Source organism: Branchiostoma floridae, chromosome 4 (assembly GCF_000003815.2).
Source record: "Branchiostoma floridae strain S238N-H82 chromosome 4, Bfl_VNyyK, whole genome shotgun sequence".
NCBI classification, from domain to species: Eukaryota; Metazoa; Chordata; class Leptocardii; order Amphioxiformes; family Branchiostomatidae; genus Branchiostoma; species Branchiostoma floridae.
This window is the reverse complement of record NC_049982.1, coordinates 25,693,441-25,719,928: the sequence shown is the minus strand read 5'-3', so window position 1 is coordinate 25,719,928 and position 26,488 is coordinate 25,693,441. Positions and strand designations below refer to the sequence as shown.

The window sequence follows — 26,488 nt, the reverse complement described above, 5'->3', positions numbered from 1 at the left end:
CATGTACTCTCGCGTATTATCGTATTTTCTCGCGTGATTTTCGAGGTGCGTGCCGGGTAATTTTCGTCCCCTGTCCCGCCATATTGTACGGAGTGGTGCAATCTTCCTCGGCACATGCTGACGGAGATTCCTGCTTAAAAAGTACACTTTCTTCACGTTTTACGGACGAATGCAGGAGACAGGAAAATGCCTACCTATTTCCAGAGGCCGGAGAACGCCCTGAAACGGGCAAACGGTAAGGAGGGAAGCGGTGGGAATGAATTAAAAGGGAAGCATATTGTGTGGCGCGAGGTCATGGGAAGAAGACAGCATGGCCGGCGCTGGTGTGAGTTAGTGCACATCTGCAAGCTCTGGAGATACAGATACCTTTTAGCTCAGTTTAGACGCTTTTTGATCTTGCAGTATCAGCAAACATAAGAGTTATGACGTTCTACTATAAGGTTTGATAGCCGGGAAGTTCCAGGCCCTCGGTACTGTGATGAATATGATGAGATATGCGAATGACGTGGTTGGGATGGGATACTAACTCTGACCAGTACAAGTTGGGATGTTGCGCCTAACCTTAAATATAAAAGACATGTACACGAAAACGGAAAAAAACGGTGGTGCTGTAGTCAAGTCCTCAGTCTGGAAATTCTTTATGAAGCACATAGATAGAGGATTCCCACCCATATGGCATAAAACTAAAGGTTTTCCTATTTCTTAACAGTAACAAAATTTATGTCGTGGCAGGAAATTGAAAATTATTTCAAATCGGTTTGAATTGATTTTATAGATAAGTTGATTTGAATTTAATAGAATTCTGCTTCCATGTCCCAAACTTGCTTCCACACACACTTGACGTAGATCGTCACTGAGCAGTGAGCTGCTGTCCTGCTGAAGCCACGTTCATAATTTCATGGCGCATGGCCTTCAATTTCAAAATGTCTTCAAACCTGGGCTCTATCCAGCATCTGTTTTGACGTCAATTGACGGAACTTTGCTGCGGCTGGCGGAAACATTAAAAAGCCAATGCATCAACCATGATGGCCAAAAATTTTGGTTGAAGATTATAAAGCACAGCCATAGATAAGAGTTTATCATAATGTTTCAGTTCCTCAACAAGTTTCAAGAATCAAACATTCTGCTGTTTTCCTTACCAATATCATCTTCTTTACTATAACATGGGCCACAATATCCAATTTTGCCAGTCCTACGACAGTGATGATAAAGTTGGCTGTGCACTAGCATTGGCCTCCGTGGTCCACGGTGAGGCGTGCCCCTTTCACAGGTAATTGACTGAGGTGCCCTATATATAATGGGGAACGTCTTTTCAGGCCACTCTTTCACGGCTACATGGTCAGTGATCACTGCAAAAGGTGCAACAGATCATCCTTTGACCGGGCTTTGTGTAATATTGATGTAAAACAGAAATTCAGCAAAATATTCCATTCGGAAAAGGGGTTGCGTGTTTTGTCAGATCCCCTGCCACCAATAAGCGCACTTGATTTTCATGCGTCACGGTATAAATGACCAACACAAACTCTGGGCCCGTGGAAAGGGTTTTTAACCTGGCCAGATTTCCATAAATTTGAGCAAAATCATCCGGTAAAGTAGGAAAGAAACGTCCTTGTTTAAATTTAAAAAGACTGGCAGCACCATTATTCTATTGTCTGGGGGTGCAAACTCAGGGCTCTAGCCAGCGTCCGTTTTTTCGTCAATTGACGGAAATTTGCTGTGTGTTACGGAAAAATTTTAAAACCAATCCGTCAACTTTGATGGACAAAAATCTGATAAAAGCTCCTTGGTGGAAGCTACAGGCTGCTTGGGGATGCCGTCCACGGCCGTAAAAGCCACACATTGTTTGTTTTGCTATTGTTATGATTGTTGATAATGTTTGTCGGTGCCCTTTTGCATACGATAATCTCATTAAAATCCGTTTTCAAGGTTTCAGTTCAGTCTCTCTAACTCCTGGAATAGTGTTTTCGCGACAATGGGAATTGGCTGACGGAAAAAATGTTGAGCTGGCTAGAGCCCTGTGCAAACTGTACTATATTTGATGCGGGAGGGCGCATTGTTGACCCTTTTGTTGTCAATGAAAGAAATTTGTACAGGATGTTGAAAAAAAAATTTAAAAGGATTTTTCTGTCAATTGGAATTGGGCTGATGGAAAAAAATTTCAAGCTGGATAGAGCCCTGTCTGATTCCTAGACTTCATTTCTGCCAGAGAGCTGTCGGCCTTTCAAATGACAGCTTGGCACAGCCTAACGCAGACAGAGGGCTTTCTTTTTAAAAAGATGTTGCAAAACAAATTTGCCCAGAAATCAGTAAAAATCGAGAAATGAAAACCAGTCTTGTGTTTTTGACCGAACCTATGGGCAGGGGATTCTGTCTACATCTGTGTGGTCAGAAAGTTGACACTTCTTTCCTTGCCAAATGCAAAGGTGGCGCCAGCAAATGTAGTATGAGTGAGTTACATATTGCTGACTGATTTTTCATAATCTGGAGCGCTGAAGGCACGTTTCCCATCTGTGTGTAAGATTTCCAAAGTTTTTTTAGCCAGATTGGTACTCTCAGGGGAGCCAGTACATAAACCTGTAAAACAGGCTTTTAGCTAGGATTTCATCATAGGGTGTCCAATTTTCTTGTTTGGCAAGCGCTGTAGGCGCGAGTATTGTAGTGGGTCTGGGGACATCCTCATTTACTTTAGGAAACCCACTCAGAAATTCATAACTCTCTGAAACACTATTCTTGCATTTTGATTTGAAATGCAAATTTGGGAAATAAAGCAAATTTACTGTCAGACAGGCCACATGTGACCTGTAGCATCCCTGGTGAATCAGAGTTTCATGCTTGTGAGAGGATATGCTCCCCAGTCACTGGGGAGCAGTGGAAGGGCATCTTCAGAGCGTCTTGCTTAAAGTAAGGCGTCCAATTTCAATCATTTTCAGAACATGGCAGAAAAAAGATGCCCTAGCGCCTACCTGGCTAAAAGTCTACTGTAAAATAATTTCCATAACTTTCTTTCCTTCCAGAGTTCATTGATGTTGGTAAGAAGCAGCCAGCTCTTGATGCTCTCTATGATGTCATCAAGAGCAAGAAGCATCGGACATGGCAGAAGATCCACGAACCCATCATGAAGAAGTACTTGGAGCTCTGCGTGGACCTGCGCAAGAGTCATGTGGCTAAGGAGGGGCTGTACCAGTACAAGAACATCTGTCAGCAAGTAAGATGCAACCACTTTTTGTTTGTTTAGTGCAAGGCCAAGAGACCATTGCTACTCCAGGGCTCGAATTTCATTTTTAGGATTAGGTGCACTGGTGCACCCAGGCTTAAAAAATTGGGTGCACCAAAAATTTTTGGGTGCACCACTTAAATCTAAGTAATAACCTAATAATAAAACTTAGTTACAACTTACAAGCTATCAAATTCTTAAACAAGTACCATGACAGAACGCACAGAAAATAATTGGGTGCACAGCTCCAATTTTGGGCGCACCTGGGTGCACATGCACCCAGTATTTCGAGCCCTGTACTCCCTGTAGCAAGTTTATAAAGATAAAGGTGACTATGCTAGAAGATGACAGTCAATATTAGTTTTGAAATAGTGTTTGTAATAAAACGAGTCTATCCTGCTTTCTGACAGGTGAACATCAAGTCCCTGGAGGATGTAGTCCGTCAGTACTTGAGCCTGGCGGAGGAGAGGACAGAACAGGCCCGCTCCTCGTCCCAGCAGGCTGTGCTGGACATTGACGACCTGGAGTCTGAAATCTACACCCCAGAGCTGTACGTCTCATATTACCTACACATCGCTGACAGATAAAATCACACCCGCTTCCATCAAATTTGTAATTCCAAAATAAGATCCTAAAAATGCAAATATCTGGACATGGATGATGGAACCACTCTCATTGGTTGAACAGCTAATTGCTATGCTCTCATAATTGGATGAACTGCTAATTGCTATGCTCTCATTGGCAGACCTGCAAATTGTGATGGGCAGTCAGCATTTGCCTACATGAGTAACTGAGGAAATAAAGTCTGCCTTCTCTGATGGCCTTGTTTTTGGCAACACCACAGGGGCAAGCCTTATACTATAGTGTAGTGCACAGTTTGCATGAATTCAAGAAGTTGTACAGGCATTTCCTTTATATGTTTGGGCATGTGCAGATAACATATATTGTACCCAAAAAGGCCAAAACCATTTCAACTATTTCAAACTATTTCATAGGTTGACAATTTTCAGTTCATTTTTTAATGAAAATGTATGAGATTTTCCTGTTTGCGCCTTCCTCAGTCTTCTTCTGAGCGCGGTCAGTGGTGAGGACATCCAGGCGCGCCATGACCGGCTGATGCTGACCCCCTGGGTGAAGTTCCTGTGGGAGTCCTACCGCCAGTGTCTGGACCTGCTGAGGAACAACTCCCGCGTGGAGCGCCTGTACCAGGACATCGCACAGCAAGCCTTCCAGTTCTGTCTCAAGTACAGCCGCAAGACAGAGTTCCGCAAGCTCTGTGACAATGTGAGAATTACACTTGAAAATCATGTGGACAATGTTTGACAGATTGCGCAACAAACTTCATAGACAAAGAACAACTGCTTTTAAGCAATTTGTCTGTTTTGTTGTCAGTTAAATTATTATTTTGGATAAAGCATCTTATTTCATGAAAATTTATGAGGGACATGGATAGTTTTGTTATCTGTATACTTGTATAAACAGTATTTTTTAGGGTATGCCATATACTGGCTAAAGTTGTGTAGTATATGTACTTTATTGTAAAGCCCTGTGTTAAGAATGTCTCATGGATATACCTGTTCTTGATATGACAATGTCAGAATTTATAGTCTGCCACTTTCAAAGTCTAGTAGATATGCTAGTGAAGACTACACCCTAAACATGCATCTATCCCAACATGGTGCTATTTGCCCAGCTGTTGACATCTGCTATTTGGCATGTTCCAGCTGCGTAGCCACCTGCAGCAGGTGCTGAACCGCCACCAGACCCAGTCCACTGCCATCAACCTGAACAATGCTGACAGCCAGCAGCTGTTCCTGGAGACACGCCTGGTACAGCTGGACTCTGCCATCACCATGGAGCTGTGGCAGGTCAGTGACCCCATACCACACTTTCTCAAACAAGAAATCCAATACCTTCTTGAAGTAGTTATTATTTTTGCTATTTATTATTGTTTTTTGTTATTGTTTTTGCTACTTATTGATTATTACAAATACCTCTGTCTTAGATTCTGTCCAATGCATTTTCCCACTTGTTCCCCTAAGGCACATTCATGGATATAGCAGAAAATGAGCTAACCTTTGATAATTTGGGACCTTTGATCTAGCTTCCTCTCAGTGTCTCATACATGAGTAAATAAGTGTGGAAACACACACAGGCAAACAGAAACAAAAATAATACAAAAATTGCATGTCTCGGACTTGGCAAGATATTATAATAGTTTTTACACCTTTTGGAAAGCATATTGTTTATTGAGCAGGTACGTAATAATATCCCTTCTCATTCATCGGTGAAGAAATTGATGTTGATTGTGCTTAAGAAGTTGTAACATGTGATTGTGTTGTCTGTCACTTTGTAGGAAGCCTACAAAGCTGTTGAGGATGTGTGGCAGCTGATGAACCTGTCCAAGAAGCCCCCCAAGCCTCAGCTCATGGCCAACTACTACACCAAGCTGGGCATGGTGTTCTGGAAGTCTGGTAACCAGCTGTTCCACGCCTCGGCTCTACACCGCCTCTTCCACCTGTCCAAGGAGCAGAGGAAGAACCTCAGCCAAGACGAGCTGCAGAAGTCAGTACTCTACATCTGGAAATGTTTGCAGTGGTTTTATTGTTGTTTTTCACAGTGACGTCTACAAACTTCATGACACTTTGAATATGTGTCTTCAGGGCTCGTGACTGCGACTAGATTTGGTCGCATCGCGACCGGTAATTTTAAGGATGCGCCTATTTTTGAAATGATGGTCGCACGGCGCGCCAATAAGAAAATGAGCAAAAAATAAAGCTTACCAGTTCTGGACATGCAAAAACGTTTCGGTTCAGGTCCAAAAAAAAATGAAACTCAAGTTATTCGGTACTGAACTCGTAAAAAATATATCCTTTAGGTTTTAGACCATCTTTAACCTTCCAAAAATCTTGAAATTTGCGCTGAACAAAGACGAAAACATCGCTAAATATATATAAACATTGCTGTCCATGTGCACACATGTGCACACTTACAGTCACTCAGATCCGGAAATTCTCTATCAAAACACAGAAATTAACAACCAACCAAACAAATTAAAAAGTTACCGATACATTTCCACTATTTTTCACCCGTAGTCAACTTGTTTTAATGTTCCTGCAACGAAAAATTCCTTCCAAAATAAAGCACAAAACTCAATCGGCTCGAAAACATCCGCCATGTTGGATCTAAATATGAACTCACGCGTAATCTCGCGATAATAGGCGAGAGAATGCTCAGGGAATGATGCATTTCTGCAGTTTCATCCAAACTTGATAGGGGGCAGTGCCTATTTTTTTGGCGACGCCTCAAGGGCGGAGGCATTTTTTATTTTTTTTAATTCTGTTTTCTTGAGCCAGGGTAGCCCAACCCAGTATGAATAAGGTACTCTACTAAGTTTGAATGTTTATTCCAAATGTTACTTTGTAACAATAATTATGAAATAAACTTGTTAATTTTTTTTATTTCTTTAATTTTCATTTTCATTCATTTTTTTTAATTTTGTTTTTATTCTTGTTGATACTGTGACACTCAGATAAAGACAATATGTGCCATAGTATAGTAATTACATCAACATTATAATTCTCTGGATTTTTGCTAGATTGTTTTGCCATTACATTGTATAACATATTATAATATTATATCATAATGTAATATTCTATGCCATGGATTAAGGTCCGGACTCATTAGGTCCGGACCTGAACCTAAACCTCCGGATTCTAATCTGGACCTGAACCTAAACGTGGGTTCAGGTACGCATCCGGGATTCCCTACGTCTATACAATGTATGTAGTAATGGCTGCAGAACTAATCCGCGATTAGAAAAATCAAGCAACACGCCGGCTGATTTGAGCATTCATGAATAAAGGTTCAAACAAGCATTTTGTACAGGATCAATGCTTTTTCTGTTATAATCTATGCAAGTACTTAATTCCAGGTTTAAAACATTGATTTATAGGAGTAATACTTTGTATGGCTTAAGACGTTTGCTTGTGCTCCTAACTTTTTGCTGGCGCTCCTAAGTTTTAAGAGTTAGGAGCGCCACGCTCCTAGGTCAAAAAGTTAGTCTGGAGCCCTGGTCTTTAATGTGCTACAGCTGTACTACATTGCTCAAGATGAAACAGAAGGTCAAACATCATGGCAACATTAGAAAAACTGAACATGTAGAAAATATTCTTTTTTTAGCATTTTGGGTATTTGGATTTTATGCAATACATACAGTGTTCTTTCTACCTTTGCCAAGAAGGTTATGTTTTTGTGTTCATGTTTGTGAATAGCATAAGTTAAGTCATGGATGGATTTTGATATTTGGTGTGTAGGTATTTGTAGGCAAAATGAAGAACCCGATTTTGGGTCACCTTGCCGCTTTCTTAGATACTATAGCAGAATTTCTGGCTGTAATTTGGGTTCTAAGCTATGGTTGCAAATTTTGGGTAGTCTATAGTAATTTTTATACATATTTAGCATGTACCAATGATGTGTCTGTGCATCTGATAAAAAAGTAATATGTTATCTCCTATTGTTACTGTCTTAAAGGATGGCATCCCAGGTAGTCCTGGCTACCCTGTCCATCCCCATCTCCCAACCTGCCACAGAGTTTGACAAGCTGCTGGACATGGAGGGTGTCAGTATGGAGAAGGCACGCCGCCTAGCGACCCTGCTGGGACTGCAGGGTCTACCCACCAGGGCCTCACTCATCAAGGACATGGTTTGTTTGTTTGTTTCAGCTTTTGTTTATTTATAATATGACCTATCCCTTAAGGGCCTGAAATACCACCTGCATATGCAGGTTAGTGCAAGTAAAATTGGAACTGTGCAGTTATTTCTGATGTCTACCTGCACCTAACCTGCACTAATCCATGTACTGGGTTTTATACATAAATGTCCTGTGATGTAAGTGTATATGGATTGCTATTAGCTGCATTGACTGTCACCACCTATGAAATATTAAAGGAAAAATCTCAAAGGTTCCTGAACAAGTTTAGTATGATCCATACTTCCTAAATTCAGAGTGGTGCAGGTCAAATTTGTCTGGTGCAGGTAAGTTTCAATGTTAACTACACCGGTGCAGGTATACAGAAAAGACATATTTCAAGCACTGAACTATTGTGACCTTAGCCAAGAAGGTTATGTTTTTGTTGTGTTTGCTTGTATGGTGTTGTTTGTCCATGTCCAGGTGAGGTCAGGTGTCCTCCAGCACGTTCACCCCCAGCTGCAGTGTTAGTACATGATCTAACTGTTGTTCTGTCCAGGTGAGGTCGGGAGTCCTACAGCACGTTCACCCCCAGCTGCAGTGTTGTTGTACATAACCTTACTCTTGTGTTATGTCCAGGTGAGGTCGGGAGTCCTACAGCACGTTCACCCCCAGCTGCAGTGTTAGTACATGACCTAACTGTTGTGTTAATGTCCAGGTGAGGTCAGGAGTCCTACAGCACGTTCACCCCCAGCTGCAGGGCCTGTATGAGTGGCTGGAGGTGGAGTTCCACCCCCTCAAGCTGAGCAGCAGGGTCTCCAACGTCTTCAACTTCATCCTGTCTGCCGAGGAGCTGGAGCTGGCGCAGTATGTTCCCGCACTGCAGGACGTCACCCTCATGCGGCCTGGTACAACAGGTCAGTATTGTAACTTTGCTTATTTTGGGGAAAGGGGGACTTGAATTTGGAAGAAGTGTGGGAAAGGAGTTTTTCGAGGGTGTTTGAAGCTTGTATCTGTAGTATAGTATTGTTACTTTAGAGACTGCAAAAACAAAACCACTGCAGATATTTACAGTATAAAGCCATACTTTCATTGCGCTTAGATCCCACGAAGAATTTTTTTAATCATTAGTTGCATTGCATGAAACTATTACCATAGATCAAGGTTCTAGTCAGCATCCGTCCTTCAGAATTTTGCTGCTGGGGACAAACAAGAATTTTGCCCATTCCGTCCTCTATGATGGACAAAAATCTACCAGCAAAATTTGCCCCTCAAAATAAAGGACATAGCATTTCACAGGATCTAGATTTCAAAAATTTTTCTGGGGAGCATATTCCCAGACCCCCTTGGATCATCCTGCCTTAAAACAGGATTTCCATTCAAAATCCAGGGACGGAAAAAATTCAAGCTGGCTAGAACACTTCAAATGAGGTATCCTTTCTAAGTTAGATATACTCGTGAAGTTTTCCATTGATGTAACACATCATTCTAACCCACGCTTGAAAAATTGAAATAGGACATCATTGTTATGAGCAATAAATGAGCTTATATAATGCAATTCATGATATATGATTGATGAAATGTACCTGAATGTTTTGTGTCGAGTAACAGTGTGTATTGTTTTATCCCTGAATTGTAGGTATCGCAGGTATACCAGACCATCCAGATGTCGCGCCTGGTGGCCCTGGCTCCGTTCGCCACGTCCTTCCAGCTGGAGAGAGTCGTGGTGGAAGCTGCCAGAAACGGAGATCTCAAGGTTTGTAGCTTTTTGCTCAAAGTCTGGTGAAGCATGATATGTTGGAAATTAGTGTCAATATAAATAGAGATTTTTCTTAATTTATTTGAAGTTTTGGCACCAAAATCCTACAATACGTACCTTTGACAACATTGTACGTTTCAATGTTCATCTTTTCACGGAAGGTAACTTCTTGCTTGCAGCGCATTTTGAGTAAGGATAGAATGAAAACTTGGCTTACAAAATAATTAGAATCTCACTAGAATTACTTCTATTGTACCAAGGTATAAGCCTTCCCTTTTGACAATGTAATTTTTTAAATCCCAGAACCAACAAATTGAACTATTATTCCTAAGTTTGGAATTAAAGTAATTCCATTGCTGCTGTCTCTATAGGTCCGTCTGGACCACTGTTCCAAGTCCTTGCGGTTTGGAGAAGAGGTGGGGCTGTTCTCCAGTGAGGAGATAACAGAGTCGGAGGGCCCCACCCTCCAGCCTCTCCAGTCGGAGCAGTTCAACCGCCAGCTGGTGCAGATGTCCGTCGCTCTCAACATGGCCGTCAATGTCATCCAGCCGCCACATCTCATGGTTAACACTGTTTTCCTTGTGTCTGTGTTTACGCAGTTATTTCCTTATGGTAGGCACCTCTCACCATAGGGAAAGGAGTTGGTATGACAGAAAGTGGAGTTTAAAGTTTGCAGATAGTTTCACCAGACTGACAGGAAATGAAGTTGGAATGACAGGAAGTGGAATGACAGGAAGTGGAGTTTAGAGTTTACAGATTTAGTAATTTGTCAAGTTTGTGTGACAGACTTTCCAGGTCATGGGGTCAATGAAAGAGCCTACTTATTAAATGGGGAGGTCTTGTTTTGGTCTTTTTTTTCAGAGTTATAATTTCGTATGCTAGTCATATTCATATATGGTAACAGGAAGTGATCAATGGACAGGTGTATTGGGACTCAAAATCTTAGTTGCATTATTGATCTATTACAGTTTAACAAAACATTCGAGAAACTCTGAATATGTCGCGGAGGAATGAGGTCTTTGAACTCGTGTTATTTATGCCTTCTTCCTTTCCAGTGATTGTTGTTTACACATGTTGTTTGTGTTAACTTACAGAAGGAGCACGAGGACCTGAAGTCGGGCTGCATGGCGGCCTACCGCAAGTCTGCCCGTGCGGAGCACCTGCACATCCTGGCACGGCAGAGAACCATTGAGGAGCGTAAGGAGAAACTGGAGAACCTCAACATGCAGAGGGTGGGTCTTACATGGTCTTATTGTGCATGGAGGTCATCTTACAGTACAGGCATTGTGTAATGTAACAAATTAATGATCATAGAGAATCTCAACATGCAGAGGGTGGGTCTTACATGGTCTTATTGTGTACAGATGTCATCTTACAGTACAGGCATTGTGTAATGTAACAAATTAATGATCATAGAGAATCTCAACATGCAGAGGGTGGGTCTTACATGGTCTTATTGTGCATAAAGGTCATCTTACAGTACAGGCATGTACAGGCATGTGTAATGTAACAAATTAATGATCATAGAGAACCTCAACATGCAGAGAGTGGGTCTTATTGTGTACAGATGTCATCTTAGGTCTTTGTAGGTTCCTTGTAGGAGGCCTCGAAGTGACATTTCCTGTAATTTGAGAACAGTTTGGCTTCTTACTGTTGAAGTAGCTGGTTGTCACCAGATTTGACATGTTTATTGGTTAAGGAAATACAACAGGGAAAAGGCTTGTCTTGAGTGAAGTTTTTTTTTGTCTGTTTGGAAAAACTAGAGTTTGTTCTGAGGCTGTGCTAAAAGCTGTAAATTTATTCATTTTGTGGGGATTTGATTTTGTGGGAGGAGAGGAAAGATTTTTCACAGCATTTCATATTTGCAGTGGAAACAAAACACATTGGTGGAAAGCCACTGGAAAACTACAAGAATGATGACACCATGAATATTTAAAGATTTAAAGTATCTCTGCAAGAAGGGTACAACATTGCGGCCTGCTACTAGTGCTAGGGATTGGAACCTAGAACCTGTAGATTCTAAGTCACCACCTAAGATAAGATTTATTATGACTCTGTAATCTGTATCTCTGTTATATTTTATCGGACCCTTATCTCCAGCAGGCTGATTTGAGCTTCTCATAAATAGATAGTTATGGTGCCCCAACGACCCACTAAAAGGTCAAGAGATAGGTGAGGTGATAAATGTCCAAACAAAACAAACAAACAAACATGTTGTCCCCACAGGAGGAGGAAGAGAAGCGTGCTCAGGAAGAGCAGCTCCGTGCTCAGAAGGAGGCTGAGGAGGCGCGCCTCGCCCAGGAGGCACAGGAACGGGAGAGACAGCGGCGCCTGCAGGAGCGCCGGGAGATCCAGCGGAAACAGGTCCAGGAGAGGCTAGACATCCTCCGCAAGTCCAGTCTAGGAGCACGGGCACTGAAGGACATCGACTTAGAGGTACCGTACAGAGTACAAATACCATCTAGTTGTAAGATGCATATACAAGTCATGTAGATCCCCAGTAAAAGCCATGGAATTCTCATCTGAAATGGGTGCAAAGGCATTCATAGACAGGGCTTGAAATACTTTTTTCTGCATACATGCACTGGTGCAGGTAACATTACCTCCACCACTCTGAGTTTAGGAATTATGGATCATACTAAAATTGTTCAGGAACCATTGCTATTTTTTTTCTTTTATACTTTATAGGTGGTAACAGTCAATGCAGCTAATAACAACCCATATACACCTACATTATAGGACATTTATGTATAAAACCCAGTACATGGATCTGTGCAGGTTAGGTGCAGGTAGACACCAGAAATACCTGCACAGCTCCAATTTTACCTGCACTAACCTGCATATGCAGGTGGTATTTCAAGCCCTGACAGACATTTTCAATACACGCATACGAAAGAACACTCCTGCAGAAGTCCAAATTTTCACAAACATTTGCCTATTTTCATCACCCTAACAGTAGATTTTTCTTACTGTGAGGGCTTTGATGCTCCTCCGGGAAATGGATTTACAGTATCACTCACTCAAACTCACTATCCGGTTTAGCATCCGTTGTTCCCCTTCTTCAATGGGTTGGACATTGCGAGATGTCGTTGAGGTATGATTGCTGATCTCCAGCTGCCTTTTGCAGGTTCAGTTTGCAGATATCTTCCTTTACATGTCTACCAATCAACTCTTGGGGTGACCAGGTGGGTTCTGGCCCACTACAGACAAGGTCATGACCTTGTGTGATGTCATGTGACATGTACTTTTTCAATGCCAGTACTTACATCCCTTCACTGTGCCCACCTGTAGGACATAGATGAGCTGGACCCTGATGCCATCATGCAGAAACAAGTGGAACAGCTAGAAAAGGAAAAGAAGGAATTAGCAGAAAAACTCAAGGCCCAAGAAAAGAAGGTTGGTACTACAGTAATTGTAACAATAGGGATCAAGAATCTATGTGAAGGGAAAATGTATCATGAACTGTTATTTTTATGTGTCTTTGTACATTTTTGCTAAAAGTTAGGTGTATAACTCCAAGTTAGGGTGCACAAATTGTATATGCACCCAGTTTTATTGAGCCCTGCTTGTTTAGATGACAGTTTCACCTGCTGTGCCTGCTTGACAAGCCCTTACCCTGATTGTACCTCACTAGGTGGATCATTTTGAGCGTGCCAAACGTCTGGAGGAGCTGCCTGCCCTGCAGAAGAGCCACGCAGAACTCCTGGAGGAACGCAGGCTGACTTGGGACCAGGTGGAGGAGGAGAGGGTATGTTCTTATTGTGTTCTTTATTCTCTTGGTTGAAGACTATTGAGGTAGTAGTAGTTGTGATCTAGATCTACCATGATAGTAGTTTAGAGTGGTTGAACACTATTCCATGTTGAGGACATCTACTGCTCCTAGATTACCACAATACATAGTGTCGCTTTCTGCACTTCTTCAATACAGGAATAAAAAAGATTGTTAACTGAGATACCATTCTCTTTTGATTCAGTTATTGTTACAACATTTATGGCCTTTATTTTGAAAATACAGAAATATTGTTTTTGGCACTCTCGTATTAAAGTTGAAGTCTGCAGAGGATGTCATCCATAAAATTTACTTGCTGTGGCCTTACAGGATAAATTTGGCTCGAGCTCTGCAAATAAATCACTACCCTGACTAAAGAGTGGATGAATCCTAGATAGTATCTTTCTAGACCTGGTCTAACGCGCTGTTCTCTCCCCAGATCCATACCCTGACAGAAGAGCGCGAGGTCGCTCTGCAGCACAAGCACCGCATGGCCTGCATGATGGACGACAAGGACAAGTTCATCAACATGCTCAAGGACTCTCGCAAATCTGTCTTCAAGGTGAGTTCAGGATGCATGTTTGAAGTCGAAGATCTCATATCTCCATAAAATGTATTTAGTTTTTTGAATGTCCTATTAAATTCATTATTTTGAAGTTCTCACTAATTCCTTGGACTGCATTTTTCCCTACTGGTACCAAACATGCAAATTAGCAAGAAATTTGTTTGAAGACAGGAAATGAGATAGCCTTTTCTGGGACCTTTCACCTAACTTCCTGTCAGTGTTCTTAATCTGGCTTGGATGTAGAAACCAGTGACTCTGCTGCATTCTAATAGACGCAGATACACAGGCAAAAAATTAGACACACACAAAACAAAACTGCTGTACACGGAAGTGATAAAAAAGTTGAGAAGAGCAAAAAATACTCAATTTGCAACATTTGAAATTCTCTTTTGGGGCAACTTTTCTCCTGTCCAGGACAAGATTGCAGCCTTCAATGCCCAATTAAATACAGAGCGAAAGAAACGCCTTGCCCAGCGGAAAGAGCAGCGGAAAGAGGAGCGTCGCCGCAAGTGGCTGGAAGAGAAGGAGGAGGAAGAACAGCGCCGGCGGGACGAAGAGCTCATACGCGGTACGGACCGCCTCCATCTTGTTGACTATTGTTTTTGTCCATGTAACCCATACGTTTGCGCATGTATCTGTATGTTCCCTTTGCCGCATTCGTATGTAGTTTGGCATGTCCTCCGAACAGAGTTGGGCAATGATGCATGTTTTTTTTTTTTTTTCCCGAGTTGTTTTTATAATCAATTCAATAATTTTAGAAATCACCCCTATATTTTTTGTCTTTTGTGTGTTTTTTAGAACGCGAGCAGAAAGAGGCAGAAGAACAGGAGAAGCGAGAAAAGGAGGAGGAAGCGTACCGGGCCAAACTGGCGCAGCTGGAGGCCATTGCGGAGAAACAGCGCCAACGGGAGCGCGAGATAGAAGAGCGAGAAGCCAAGAGAAGAATGGAGCTTCAGACGGAAGCGGAGCCAGTGCGGGCCCAAGACGGAGGCAGGGATGACTGGCGCGCCAAGGACGGGCTGGGGAGCAGGGATGAGGGGGCGTGGAGAAGAAGGTGAGAAGCTTTTACCTTTCTTCAAATAGATTCATTTATTTTTACAGGAACGTAATTTCACATTTGAAACAATTTTGTAGTGCAGTAATAGTGCATTGAAAATACAAATTCGCTGGTGGCATGAATTGGCGATGAAGGGGTCAAGGTTAGAACAACATAAGGGAAAGCACTGCTAATATTTCAAGATTTACAGTAGCATGGCAATGTGTGTTTGTCCATTGACCTTATGATATCAAGAGAAACATGTATGAAGGGTTTCGAAATTGTGTTCTATAGTGCTAATATTATTGTTTTCTTGTTTTAGAAAAGCTAGCCTCAAGGGCTGAAGGATTAGAGTGATATTGTGTCATAATTTCAGTTGTACCTTGATTACATAGCTTTGTCATAAAGATAGATTTTCAGAAAGCAGAAGCTGAGTATGTGTAGGCTTACATTTATTGGTAGTGTCAAACCAAGAAATACAGATAAGTTGATCATGTTAAAAGGTCAAAGGTTAGTCCCATGGTTCCTGACAATTCTGTTGCTATATCTCTGCAGAGGTGACGATGCCCCCCGCAGTAGAGACATGGAAACCCCAGCAGAGGAATCCTCTCCAGCGAAACAGCCATGGAGACCGTCTGGCCGCTCCAGCTGGCGTGATAGGGAACAGGGTGGGGGCATCCGAGACAGGGCCCCCGCTGACGGTCGCTACCCTCCCGACGACAGCGGCCCTCGTCGTGACGACTGGGAGAGGCGCCCGCCGATGGATCGCGACAGGCGGCCTGGCTTTGAAGACGGAGAACGCCGTCCTCTGTCGGATGATCGGGATCGCAGAGGTCCGCCAGACGAGCGCTGGAGGGACGCAGACCGCAGACCAGCCCCCCGCGAGGACAGCGACTGGCGGCGCGGTCCTGATCGTGGCCCTGATCGTGGCCCCGATCGTGGCCCCGAGCGCAGCTGGAGGCAAGACGGTCCAGGACGGGACGATCGTGACGACTGGCGCCGTGACGGACCAAGGAGAGACGACCGTGGCCCCCCCGAACGACGAGCGCCACCAGCACGAGATGAGCGCGACAGTAGACCACAAGATGACGACTTCAACTGGCGCAGGGGAGAGAGAGCCCCGGCTCCTGATCGCGAGAGGTGGGGCGGGCGAGACGAACGTGCCCCCCGCCCGGGCCCAGATAAATGGAGGGATCGCGACGACCGTTTCAGAGATGATCGCGGCCCCTCGCGTGGATTCGACCGGGATAACCGAGGCCCGCCCTCGAGAGGTTTCGACCGCGAGGATCGCAGCTTCCCGTCCAGAGGGTACGATCGTGATGACCGCGGCACTCCGTCCCGTGGGTTCGACCGCGGGCCACCAAGCCGCGGAATGGACCGTGACATCCGTAGAGAAAAGAGCGACGAACCGGAGGGCGGGGTGCGTAAAGAGAAGGACAAGTGGAGGAGCGAGACAGATGACGATGGATGGACGACTGTCAGGCGCTAAGGACTTCACTATTGTCATGTCTGCACCTGGTTAACATACAATCTGTCTGGTGTACATTATCAAACAGGTAACACTTATAAAGGCCGCAATTGTAGAATTGGAGCTATGACATTAATGAATAGTTTGGTCATTTCTTTGCATACTAGATTAAATCCACCTTTAGTTATCACATTGCCCAGTAATACTCACTACGAATACAAATGCAATGTCGTATTGTACGAATGTCCTAAAAACAGTTTTGGGGGGAATTTGTTAAAAGTAAAAGGTGATATAGTTGAATATATTTTAAGAAGTCGTTACATTAATGAAAAAGTTTGTCTGGGAGGTTATTACAGTTTTGGTACCAAAACACTACAATAGGAGCCTTAGTATGTTGCCTTGTTTGATGTGCAGTTTCCTCACAATTATTAATCTCAATCTTCTTTCCAGAATAGAAATAGTGCAAGTGCGCTGTCCTTTAGCTCATGTAATGGCTGTAGAACTTACAACACTGTCCTCAACATATGTATGTTGAGGTATAATGAAGTTCATCAAATGTGGCCATTTCTGTAACAGAATGTAAAATTCTACGTCCAAATACATGGCCCAACCACACACAGGCATGCAACTATAGTTGCATAGCAAATTGGAATATTTTTACCCATAACATGTGTCTTATACAATGTATTCTTCCATAAAATGCTGTTACCCGGTAGAATGATACCATAGGTTAGATTTATTCTGTAAGGTCCATGACTGTAAAGCACAGAGGTATAGAATGAGATGTGTTACGTTTCTATTATGACAATATTGAATGCACAAATTGTGAAAGAAGAAGTCTCTTAGGTTTTGAAGCATTACAAATTGGATTTTGGCTGATATTATCTTGTTACGTGTTTGTCGCCTTACCCTCCAGAATTATTTTAAAAACATCTCTTTAACAATTTTGTCTAGAATACAAAGTATGCTTTATCAGTTATATCCGGCTGTATCCAACCTCTACATGTAGGCACAATAAGCTGGTTGATAGTTTGAACTGCACATACACAAGTTTGATTTATTGTGGGAATATGTCAAAGTTGAAAGCCCCTAAGACATAAACAGATCAAGTCTGGACAACTGTTAACAAGTTAGGGACCTTAACCTTTGACCTCACGCATGTGCAATTCAAACGGTGAACCAGCTTACGAGCGATTACTTCGCACGCTGTGTGCAACATCAAATTTATACATTACACACTAGATATATACAGCATGTGTTTTCATATTAACTAATACCAGCACATGTACAAATCAACTTCTATGTGAGGATATATGTCAAGGGAATTCCAATTCTTACAGATAGAATGTTGGGTCCCAAATCTAAATGGTTAGAAAAAATGCTGAAATACATTTATTCATGATCGTAATAGTTATTGGAGAACATGTTGAATTCTTCAGTCTTTGTAATAAAACACTTCAATGATGCAAGATTAGGTAAGGCAAGTCAGTGTGTTAGGCCACTTCAAGTTAGAATCCTTGGTACATGGCCTATCTAAATTTAGCGTTTGAAAAGAAATTGCGAAGACATCAATTCTCACAGTTCCTGATATATTATAATAAAAGGAACCTAAGCAACAGTTGACGTTGTCTGAGTTTTGTTATTCTGTGCTTGCAATGTAACACTGAAGTAAGGTATAGTGCAATCACATTAGGCCACATGAAGACTAAGTTAGGCTATGCTTATGACCCAAAGAGCCTAGAACATTAATGGGCTGATCCTGGCTGTCCATCATTATTAGCTGTTCAACCAATGATAGGTTGACAATTTGCAGTTTGACCAATTGGAGAATACATGTATGTCCATGGAATATTTTGCATTTTTATGATTTGTAAATGAGATGGAGCTACACACACACACATGTATGGCCATGGGATCATTCTATTGGCTGCTACAAGGAAACCTAGTTCATTCCTTTGGATGAAGGCTAGTGATCTAAGCTTACTTCTAGTATTCAATTGTATGTTTCAACAGCAAACTTACAGCGTTTGTGGCATTGTTCAGAGTCAAACTTGACCAACCGGTTCCCAACCTACCCATGACCCATTCCAGGCCCTTAGACAAATGCTCCTAAACTGAGGCAAGACTACCAGAACCTTGCAAGTATTCCATCTTAATCTATAGACCTGGAAGTTCTTTAAACGACCTGGCTTTCATGTGGATACGTAGGAGGAAACAAAATAACAAAGCCTGTCTCATGGATAATCTCTGATTTTATTCATAAGACCATGGAATGCTTTCTACTCATTTACATCTTCATGAGTTACAAAGTGAATTGATGAGAAGATGAGTCAGTTTCTTTTGTTTTTAACACGGTGATATGTACATATTCTGATAGGTTCAACTTGTGGTGAACATCTAATAATAATAATTCCAATGATTTCTGACACAACTTTAAACTTTGGTCCCTTCAAATAACTAGAAATTTGGAAAGAAACCAACAGTAGTCAAGTCCATCTCACAGTCTATACAAATGTATTCAGATGTCTTTGTCATCTATTTTCAGTCATTTGACTCGAAAGTTGGTAAGATTTTCCAAATTTCAAGTCAATGGTAGTTAACATAAGGTGGTTGTTTGTAAAAGTGCTGTCTCATACACTGAATGGAAAGAAAGATAGCATTATATTTCTTGCCATTCACAGTTCATCTGAATCTTTCTATGAATTTTTGCTTATAGTTACGGCAATGTCCTAATTAAGCATACTTGCCACACACGTCAGGCTTCATATATTTCAACCTATAAAGTATAATTCACTTGGTCTAGTATAATTTAACCATTTGTGTTCAATCTAGATGCCTCTGATTTAATGCATTCTGACTAATGTACTTTTTCCTAACTAACATGCAACAACATATACTGTGTTTCCCAATGTATCATAGGATCAAGTCTAGCACACATAAACACTACAGTGGGTGCTTCAACGCATTACTGGCACTTGTAACTGTTCAACTGTGCTTTCTTTTGTGACACCAAAACATACAAATCATTTTTACCAACCTACAACCTACACAATATTAATCTAGGCGAGAAACTTTTGTGTCAAGTTTTGACACTTGCCAAACATTACACTAACAGATGTCACACTTCAAATCTTTCAAACTGTTTTACAACATGCTGAAGCAATAGATTGTAATATATGTGGGTTCTTTCTTTTTTCTAACAACATTTTTGTGACATGATTCATAACAATATCATATACCGAGTGCAAGACAAATCTGTGGGAAAGAATTTCAGCTTCCTCATGAAATGAATACATCAAGATAATCGCTATGGGCTAGTTGTATCATGCTAAAAAAGCATTTCACAACCTGTAAATTCTTAAATTGAACTAATTTGGTCGTACATAAGATTTTTAACTTAACATTCAGAATTCCTTCTTCTGGTTGATAAATTTACTAATTTGATACAGGTTAAGCAGGGTAACATTAGCTCAAATCAATACACGACATGTAGTATGATTTTTACTAGCAAAATAATGTTATATATGGGGATGTCCCTGTAGCACAACTGGTAGCAGCCTCACAGTTGAGCTCCTTGTTCTAAGTAGTTTGTAACTGGGAGACCCGGTTCAATCCTGGGTAGGGCATCTCGGTTGCACCCGTCTTTCAGAAAATTGGGGTCCCATGTTTGAAGTGCCTCAAGCACGTCAAAGGGCTAGCGACCCCTCCAAACATACCCATTTCATACCCTGCTACAACTAGCAAGAAAACTTGCTGCCCTATGTTCCACTAGGCACTACTAGTGTCCAAACCAACAAATGTTACATTCATTGTCAAAGTCAAGTACTGAATTTGGCAATGCCATAATTGATTATCACATTAAGTTCCAAGCAAAACATGTCCTTCGCCTATTGTAAGTCTTGGGGAAGACCATGTTTGTTTGTTTGTTACTTTCAGTACATCAAAACATCTTCGCTCGGCCGCTCCTTCATGCTCCCGCTTCTGTTCTGGAAGACGGAGCGTATGTGTTTCCCAGACAGGTACACCAGCCCCTCATTCGTGAGGAATGCTGCGAGCGCGCCCAGGACGAGCCAGTACGAGTAGCCGAACCCCGAGGTCGCCACGTAGAACTTGCTGTCAAACTCCGCCTGCGTGAGGAGGTTGTTGCCACTCAGGTACAGGTGATACAGCACAGCGTACAGGATCAGGCACACCAGGCAGAACACAGCTGTAACGGAAGGTACAACACAGTTACAACATGACCTACACTGTACACAGAACCAGGCAGAACACGGCTGTAATGAAAGGTACAACACTGTTACAACAACTACAGCATTTACGACACTACATACAGGATCAGGCACACCAGGCAGAACACAGCTGCAGCAGAGGGTACAACACTGTTACAACATAAGCTACAACATCTACAACACAGGACCAGGCATAACACAGCTGCAACAGAAGAACATTGTTACAACATCAACTACAACATTTACAACACTGCATACAAGATCAGGAGGTGGAACACTATTACAACAACTAATTTCTACTACAACACTGTACATAGACCAGGCATAACATAGCCTGGATTCCATACCCCAACCTCAAGATATATCTTTCGTGTTGGGGTCTGGCAACATGGCTGTAGAAAGGTTCTCGAAGGCCCGTTGATCAGTGGGAGGAGAACCTAGGATTGATGACCACTCTCACCACAGGTAGCCAGCTACAACACACCACAGTTGGTCAGCAGGCTATCACAGTAGCGAATCAGCTACGTTATGGATTCAAAAAGTACAGTTGGGCGTCTTTAACCAATCATGGCAGGGGTGTAATTACCTCCTGCTGATCCTGTGTTGTTCTATTGGTGGGGTTTTTTGCCCACTATAAGGTGCAAAATTGAGAAGAGTTCCTATCCCATCCTCCCAGACCCCTGCACGATAGATACTTGAGATCGGGCTGGGGTTTGGTAACCAGGCTAGGCATAACACACAGCTGACGACAAATTTTGAAAACTTTTACAACAACTACAGCATCTACAACACTGCACACAGAACACAACTAGAACAGAAGGTGCAACACTGTAACAACAACTACTACAGCTGAAATTACAACACTGCACACAGAACACAACTGGAACTGAAAATGCAACACTGTAACAACAAACTACTACTGTAACAGACAGCAACTACATTTACAACACTGTATACAGAACATAGTTTAGCACAGAGGGTGGAACATTGTCACAACAACAACTACAACACTAGTGGTACTCACCACTGACACCATTCCATATGTACAGACCCATAGGCCCAGCGAAGGTCTCTATGGGGTTTGTGAAGACATTGTATGCCGAGAAGATGACCGCTATGAGTCCCATCAGGATGGCTCCAGCATTGAAGGCTATGGTGGCTGCGACCATGGGGTGACTGGGCTGGTAAGTTATGTTTAGTCCCACCTGTTCTTCTGTCACTGTATGGAAGCAAGAAATCAAAGATCTCAAATTTAAAGTTTTCATCAATTTCTTTTTCGTAAATTTTTAACTCATCATTGTAAAATCTTTTGCTTCTTTTGTCTATGAGTTTTTCTAGCAGCTTGCTGGACCAACTGTGGAGTGCGGACCAAGGCTAAACCAACTTTACCGTCCTGTCAGCCTGCAGGACCAACTTTGAACCCGGGCCAATGTGACCTTCCCATCCTGCCAGTCTCCTGTTACACCATCTTCTGCCTCACATCCTGTCACTATGAAATATTCAAATAACTACGGACACAAGAAATACACAGAACTGAAACAATACCTCCATAGCCTACGGCTGCATATATACTTCCTTCATCCAGCTTCACATTAATTTACGCATAACAAATTAATTTCTTGGTTCATGGATGTTTGTTTCCATATGTATGGAGTATGTATCACCTCGGATGCTCATGCTATGTACTAAGTTGAAGAGAATCATGCTGGATGTTAGATGTTGTCAATGCAACTGATTCTTTTCTTATAAGTCATTCTCAAGTCTCAACTGAAAAAAACACATTTTCAAGTATGGTTTGCATTTTCGGCAAAGCACACCAAGTCACCCTTATTTTGCATGTAATACAATGTAGGTGGGTTGGGTTCTTTTAGTGCTGGCAGTCAGCAGAGGCTTGACGCTTGAGTTTTTTTACAAACCCGCAAATGACAAAATTTAATGCAATCCATCACAAGGCGGAATCACTAACCATTCATTGCCACGGGGAATGCAATGCATTAAAAGTTGAAAATTGAATGTTTGAAATGCCTGGTGTTTCGACTTTCTTGTGAACCTTTGAGTCCTATTACTGGATTGCAGATGCCAATATCTTAATTTTTATTCTAATATTTGGTCTGCCCACTCGTGTAAAAATCCTGCGGATCGAAAAATTTGTTTTTTTTCTAGTACACAGGTGGCCCCAGGACTTGTAACCCAGATCGAGTCCCTCCCTCAGTCCCTGACACACACATCATGTACACAACCTGCTACCATCTGGGCCAATCTGCCTCTACAAATTTGGGGTGAAGAATTAAGTTGAAAGCCAAGAGGTTGGAGAAAACTGAACGTTACAGGTATGTCTAAACAGCAAATCTAAAACAAGTGTTGTGAGAGTGAAAACACCTTTTCCCTTGCACTCGAAATAAATCAACTGCAAATTCGAAAGTATTTATTTAAGTATCCTGGTCTGGACCCTCTCTCTCCTTCCCTTCTTCCTTCCATTCCCCCTCTCTCCATCACTCCTTCCATCCTCCTCCTCTTCCTCTTGCCAGGTCCATCCTTCTTTCCCCTATCTCCCCTCTCCCTCCCTCCCTCCTCCGTCCATCCCTCTGTCGCTCCCTCCCACCTTCTTGAAATCTTCTCTCTCCCTCCATCTCCCTTCATCCTTCCTCTCTTCTAACTTTTACACAAGCTTGCCAAGATCCATAAAATGTAGAACATTGCGTGGCCATATTGCAATATTTTGAGCTACCTGAGAAACACTTCTCACGCAAGCCGAATGCATAGTTGAACATCTTGCAGCCGCTGAACAGCCCGACATGCATAGAGCCGGCGGAGTCCGAGCCGTTCCCGATGACGGCGGAGATGTCCCGGTAGACCCGCGCCTGGAGCCAGTGGTCCGTCGCCATTCCTGCCGACAACAACCCGACACCGCAGGCCGCAATCGCCGCCGTCAGGACCAGCAACACGTTCCTGTACACGGTCCGTAAACTGTCCCTGGTCCTCCCCGCCATCTCGGTTCTTGGAAGGAGGGTGCCTTTGTTTGTGTTGCTCCGATTATACCAGGCCAGCTCGCTCCCACGGTATGGAAAAACGATATCCTCGGCTCACAACACCTGGTGTAGTATTAGCTTTACGCCATGTTTGACAGGTCGTTGAAACGGTCGGTGACGAAAGCTGTGTCTCCGTTAGGAATTTTGATACAAATAAACGTTCCCTAAACTCCTCAACAACTCGGTTTGCGCGTTTTGATATATGACACTGAGCCTGTCACGTCGGTATCTCACGTTTGGACGGAGCAGTTGACAGCAACAACCTGTGACATGTCCGCTCGCGCCCGCCAGCCGTGGAATGTGATATTTTCTGGTGCAGTTCATAATAAGTGCCGCTAGATGTCCTCGTGATACCGTGTGTGCCTAATAATAATATGTAAGTTATTGTAACGTTACAACGTCCAGGTGAAAGTCACGTAGCTGTGTCTGTGTGTCATGACTTTCGAAGCCATTCCCATTCTTGAGAAAAACAATGCAACCTCAACAGGCAATAAAACAACCAGCGCCAACCACGTTACAAGTGCCGATGGATTGAATTCAAAGGGCATAGCGCATAAAATAAAGAACTTCATTGAACATAACGTTGACGTTATTGTTGAAGTTTATTGAACATAGGGTTACCTTCGAGCGAAGGTTATATTTCTTGGCAGCGTTTGTTTTTGTTTATGGTTTAGTAGCATACCTTTTTGTTTACGGTTAAGCAGTAACGGTTATACTTCGAGAGGCTATCAATTAGGATTTCACGATGGTCAATATTGACCGAAGGAGGCCATAAAGTTAGTTACTTCAAGAGGCTATGGGTGGATCGTATGGGGTTTCCGGCTTTGTATTTGGTAACGTTATTATCATTCTTATGCTATTAGTAAACATTATATTGACGACATATCCATGCGAAATTATACACCACAAGAAAGTTTTCGCCTGACAGATTGTTTTTTTCAGCCGGTGTTCTCGTAGTATGCAATGCTGACCTACATACAGTGGGACACTAACAATCTCTCACTCCCAGCTAGCGCAGGGGCTGAGGAAGGCCGGTCAGTAAGGTGGGCCGCTATAGGACCGGGTTTTGATAGTTTATCTAGGGTGTGCCCGGGTGAAGTTTGGACCAACTGCAAGCAAACGCCCTTCATTGGCCCATGAACCGTTCACGGAAACTTTCCAATAATACGCTTTTAGCATGAAAAGATCCCGCCACTATGAAAATCCCATACCGTAATCAGACTAATGCTGAGAGCAGGTCTCAGCTATTAAACGGACAAACACACAATTGAAAACGCTCACCTTGAAATCCACAGTTCTGTATAGTAGTAAAGGTCTTGCATCCCTTGAATAGTCCTATGTTCATGGTCCCGTCCTGAGTCTGATTATTTCCTAGATCACGTTTCACCTCGGCCTGGATCCAGAAATCCGTGCCCAAAGAAGTGGCCAACATCAGAACCCCGGCCAGAGATAGCAGAACCACTCCTGCATAGAACACCTTTTTGTAATTCCTGGCAGCCATAGTGGAAACCCGTCACTGAATCACTTCAGGTACAATAGTAGTCCGGCAGGTGGTCTAACAAACACCTGGATGCGTCCTGTGTGAGAACAAAATGGCGAGTATCTCTATACGGGACGTTGAGCCAATGCCCCCCTTAAGACCATGTCTTTTGTGACGTTGGCACTTTTTACACTAAGCCAGAAAAATCCACCTGCGTCAAAAAACAGCCATGGAGTCCCTGAGGGATGGTTGGGGATCGAATAATTGAAATCTCGCGTAGTAATCCGAGAGTTCCCAGGGGAGTTTCCGCAACACCTGCTGTCCCCGTTATTGTTTACCTGTCCCAGTTGTTACCGTTACGCCACAGGTAATCTAACGGTAAATAATTGGAGATTATGGGAGGTATGGGCTTTTCCGGAACTCGAATCAGTGGTGTCGGCGCCAGCCGGACTAGACAGTTGAACAACTTGTTGCCCCGTTAGAATGTTGAGTCGCACCCAATAATCAATCGTTTCCGCCACCCGACCACACCCAGGTTAAAGGTCAAAGCTGCTGGGAGCGCGACCCTTTCTCAGATTAGCAAGTTCCAAGCAGATGTGGGGCGTGAAAATGTAGCCTCCTTTAATAGCTGTCTTTGTTTAAAACTTTCAAATGGGATAACTCAAGAAAAAATGACAGATGTGGAGAAGGAAACGCGGACAACAGCAACCAAACTTTTGGGTCATTTGGCTTTCACACACAAACTGCTATCTTCGAAATGGAAGGACTATCAAACCCAGTTTGTCAAAGGCAATATTAAAGCACAACATACAAACAACATGCATACATGGCATACATACTAAATGACAAAACTTGCTACATAACACAAGACACATGTAGCAAGATATTCAACAGACTAAAACACAAACAGCAATATTATATTCTCTATAATCATAAACTGGCCAAAATTAGATTCATTCATGAAACAAGAGCTTCCAAATTATCCTTATAATACATGTATTTGCCTTATGGAATAAATACATGCAGAAGATTCTGAATTTTACAGAAATTGAAAAATAGTAATGTATACCATCTCATACTAGTTGGAATGTTCAATTTTGCATCTTAGTACCGAAAACTAATATTCAAACAAAGTACCATCCTTGTTTTGCCTCACTCCAATATTCACAATAGTCCACACTCCACAGAGACTGTGAACAAGCGTAACCTATCTCTCATCAAGACTATCAAATAAAAATTGCTTTATATC

General features: G+C 42.6%; 2 protein-coding genes across 3 annotated transcripts; one reads left to right on the top strand and one right to left on the bottom strand.

Annotated features, from left to right (window-relative positions):
• The first annotated feature begins 40 nt into the window (after nucleotides 1–40).
• LOC118414527 (eukaryotic translation initiation factor 3 subunit A-like) lies at nucleotides 41–18,119 on the top strand. The gene is given in 19 exon segments (XM_035818609.1): nucleotides 41–235; nucleotides 3,015–3,205; nucleotides 3,625–3,764; nucleotides 4,276–4,498; nucleotides 4,939–5,082; nucleotides 5,571–5,779; nucleotides 7,748–7,919; nucleotides 8,623–8,808; nucleotides 8,810–8,821; nucleotides 9,544–9,660; nucleotides 10,035–10,226; nucleotides 10,758–10,895; nucleotides 11,890–12,099; nucleotides 12,955–13,059; nucleotides 13,298–13,411; nucleotides 13,872–13,994; nucleotides 14,412–14,565; nucleotides 14,796–15,051; nucleotides 15,589–18,119. Coding segments are annotated over 19 exon segments (3,669 nt in total). The 5' UTR covers nucleotides 41–186; the 3' UTR covers nucleotides 16,523–18,119.
• Nucleotides 18,120–18,733: 614 nt separating this feature from the next.
• On the bottom strand, nucleotides 18,734–25,780 carry LOC118414528 (clarin-3-like). 2 transcript variants are annotated; one of them, XM_035818611.1, is made up of 3 exons: nucleotides 25,041–25,780; nucleotides 21,755–21,949; nucleotides 18,734–20,708 (listed from the first exon to the last, which is right to left on the bottom strand). In XM_035818611.1, the coding sequence occupies exons 1-3, from the start codon at nucleotides 25,258–25,260 to the stop codon at nucleotides 20,434–20,436; spliced, it is 690 nt and encodes a 229-aa protein (XP_035674504.1). In that variant the 5' UTR covers nucleotides 25,261–25,780; the 3' UTR covers nucleotides 18,734–20,433. The 2 variants fall into 2 exon arrangements, with proteins under 2 accessions (XP_035674504.1, XP_035674503.1); XM_035818610.1 differs by lacking the exon at nucleotides 25,041–25,780 and adding an exon at nucleotides 23,459–24,086.
• Nucleotides 25,781–26,488: the final 708 nt, after the last annotated feature.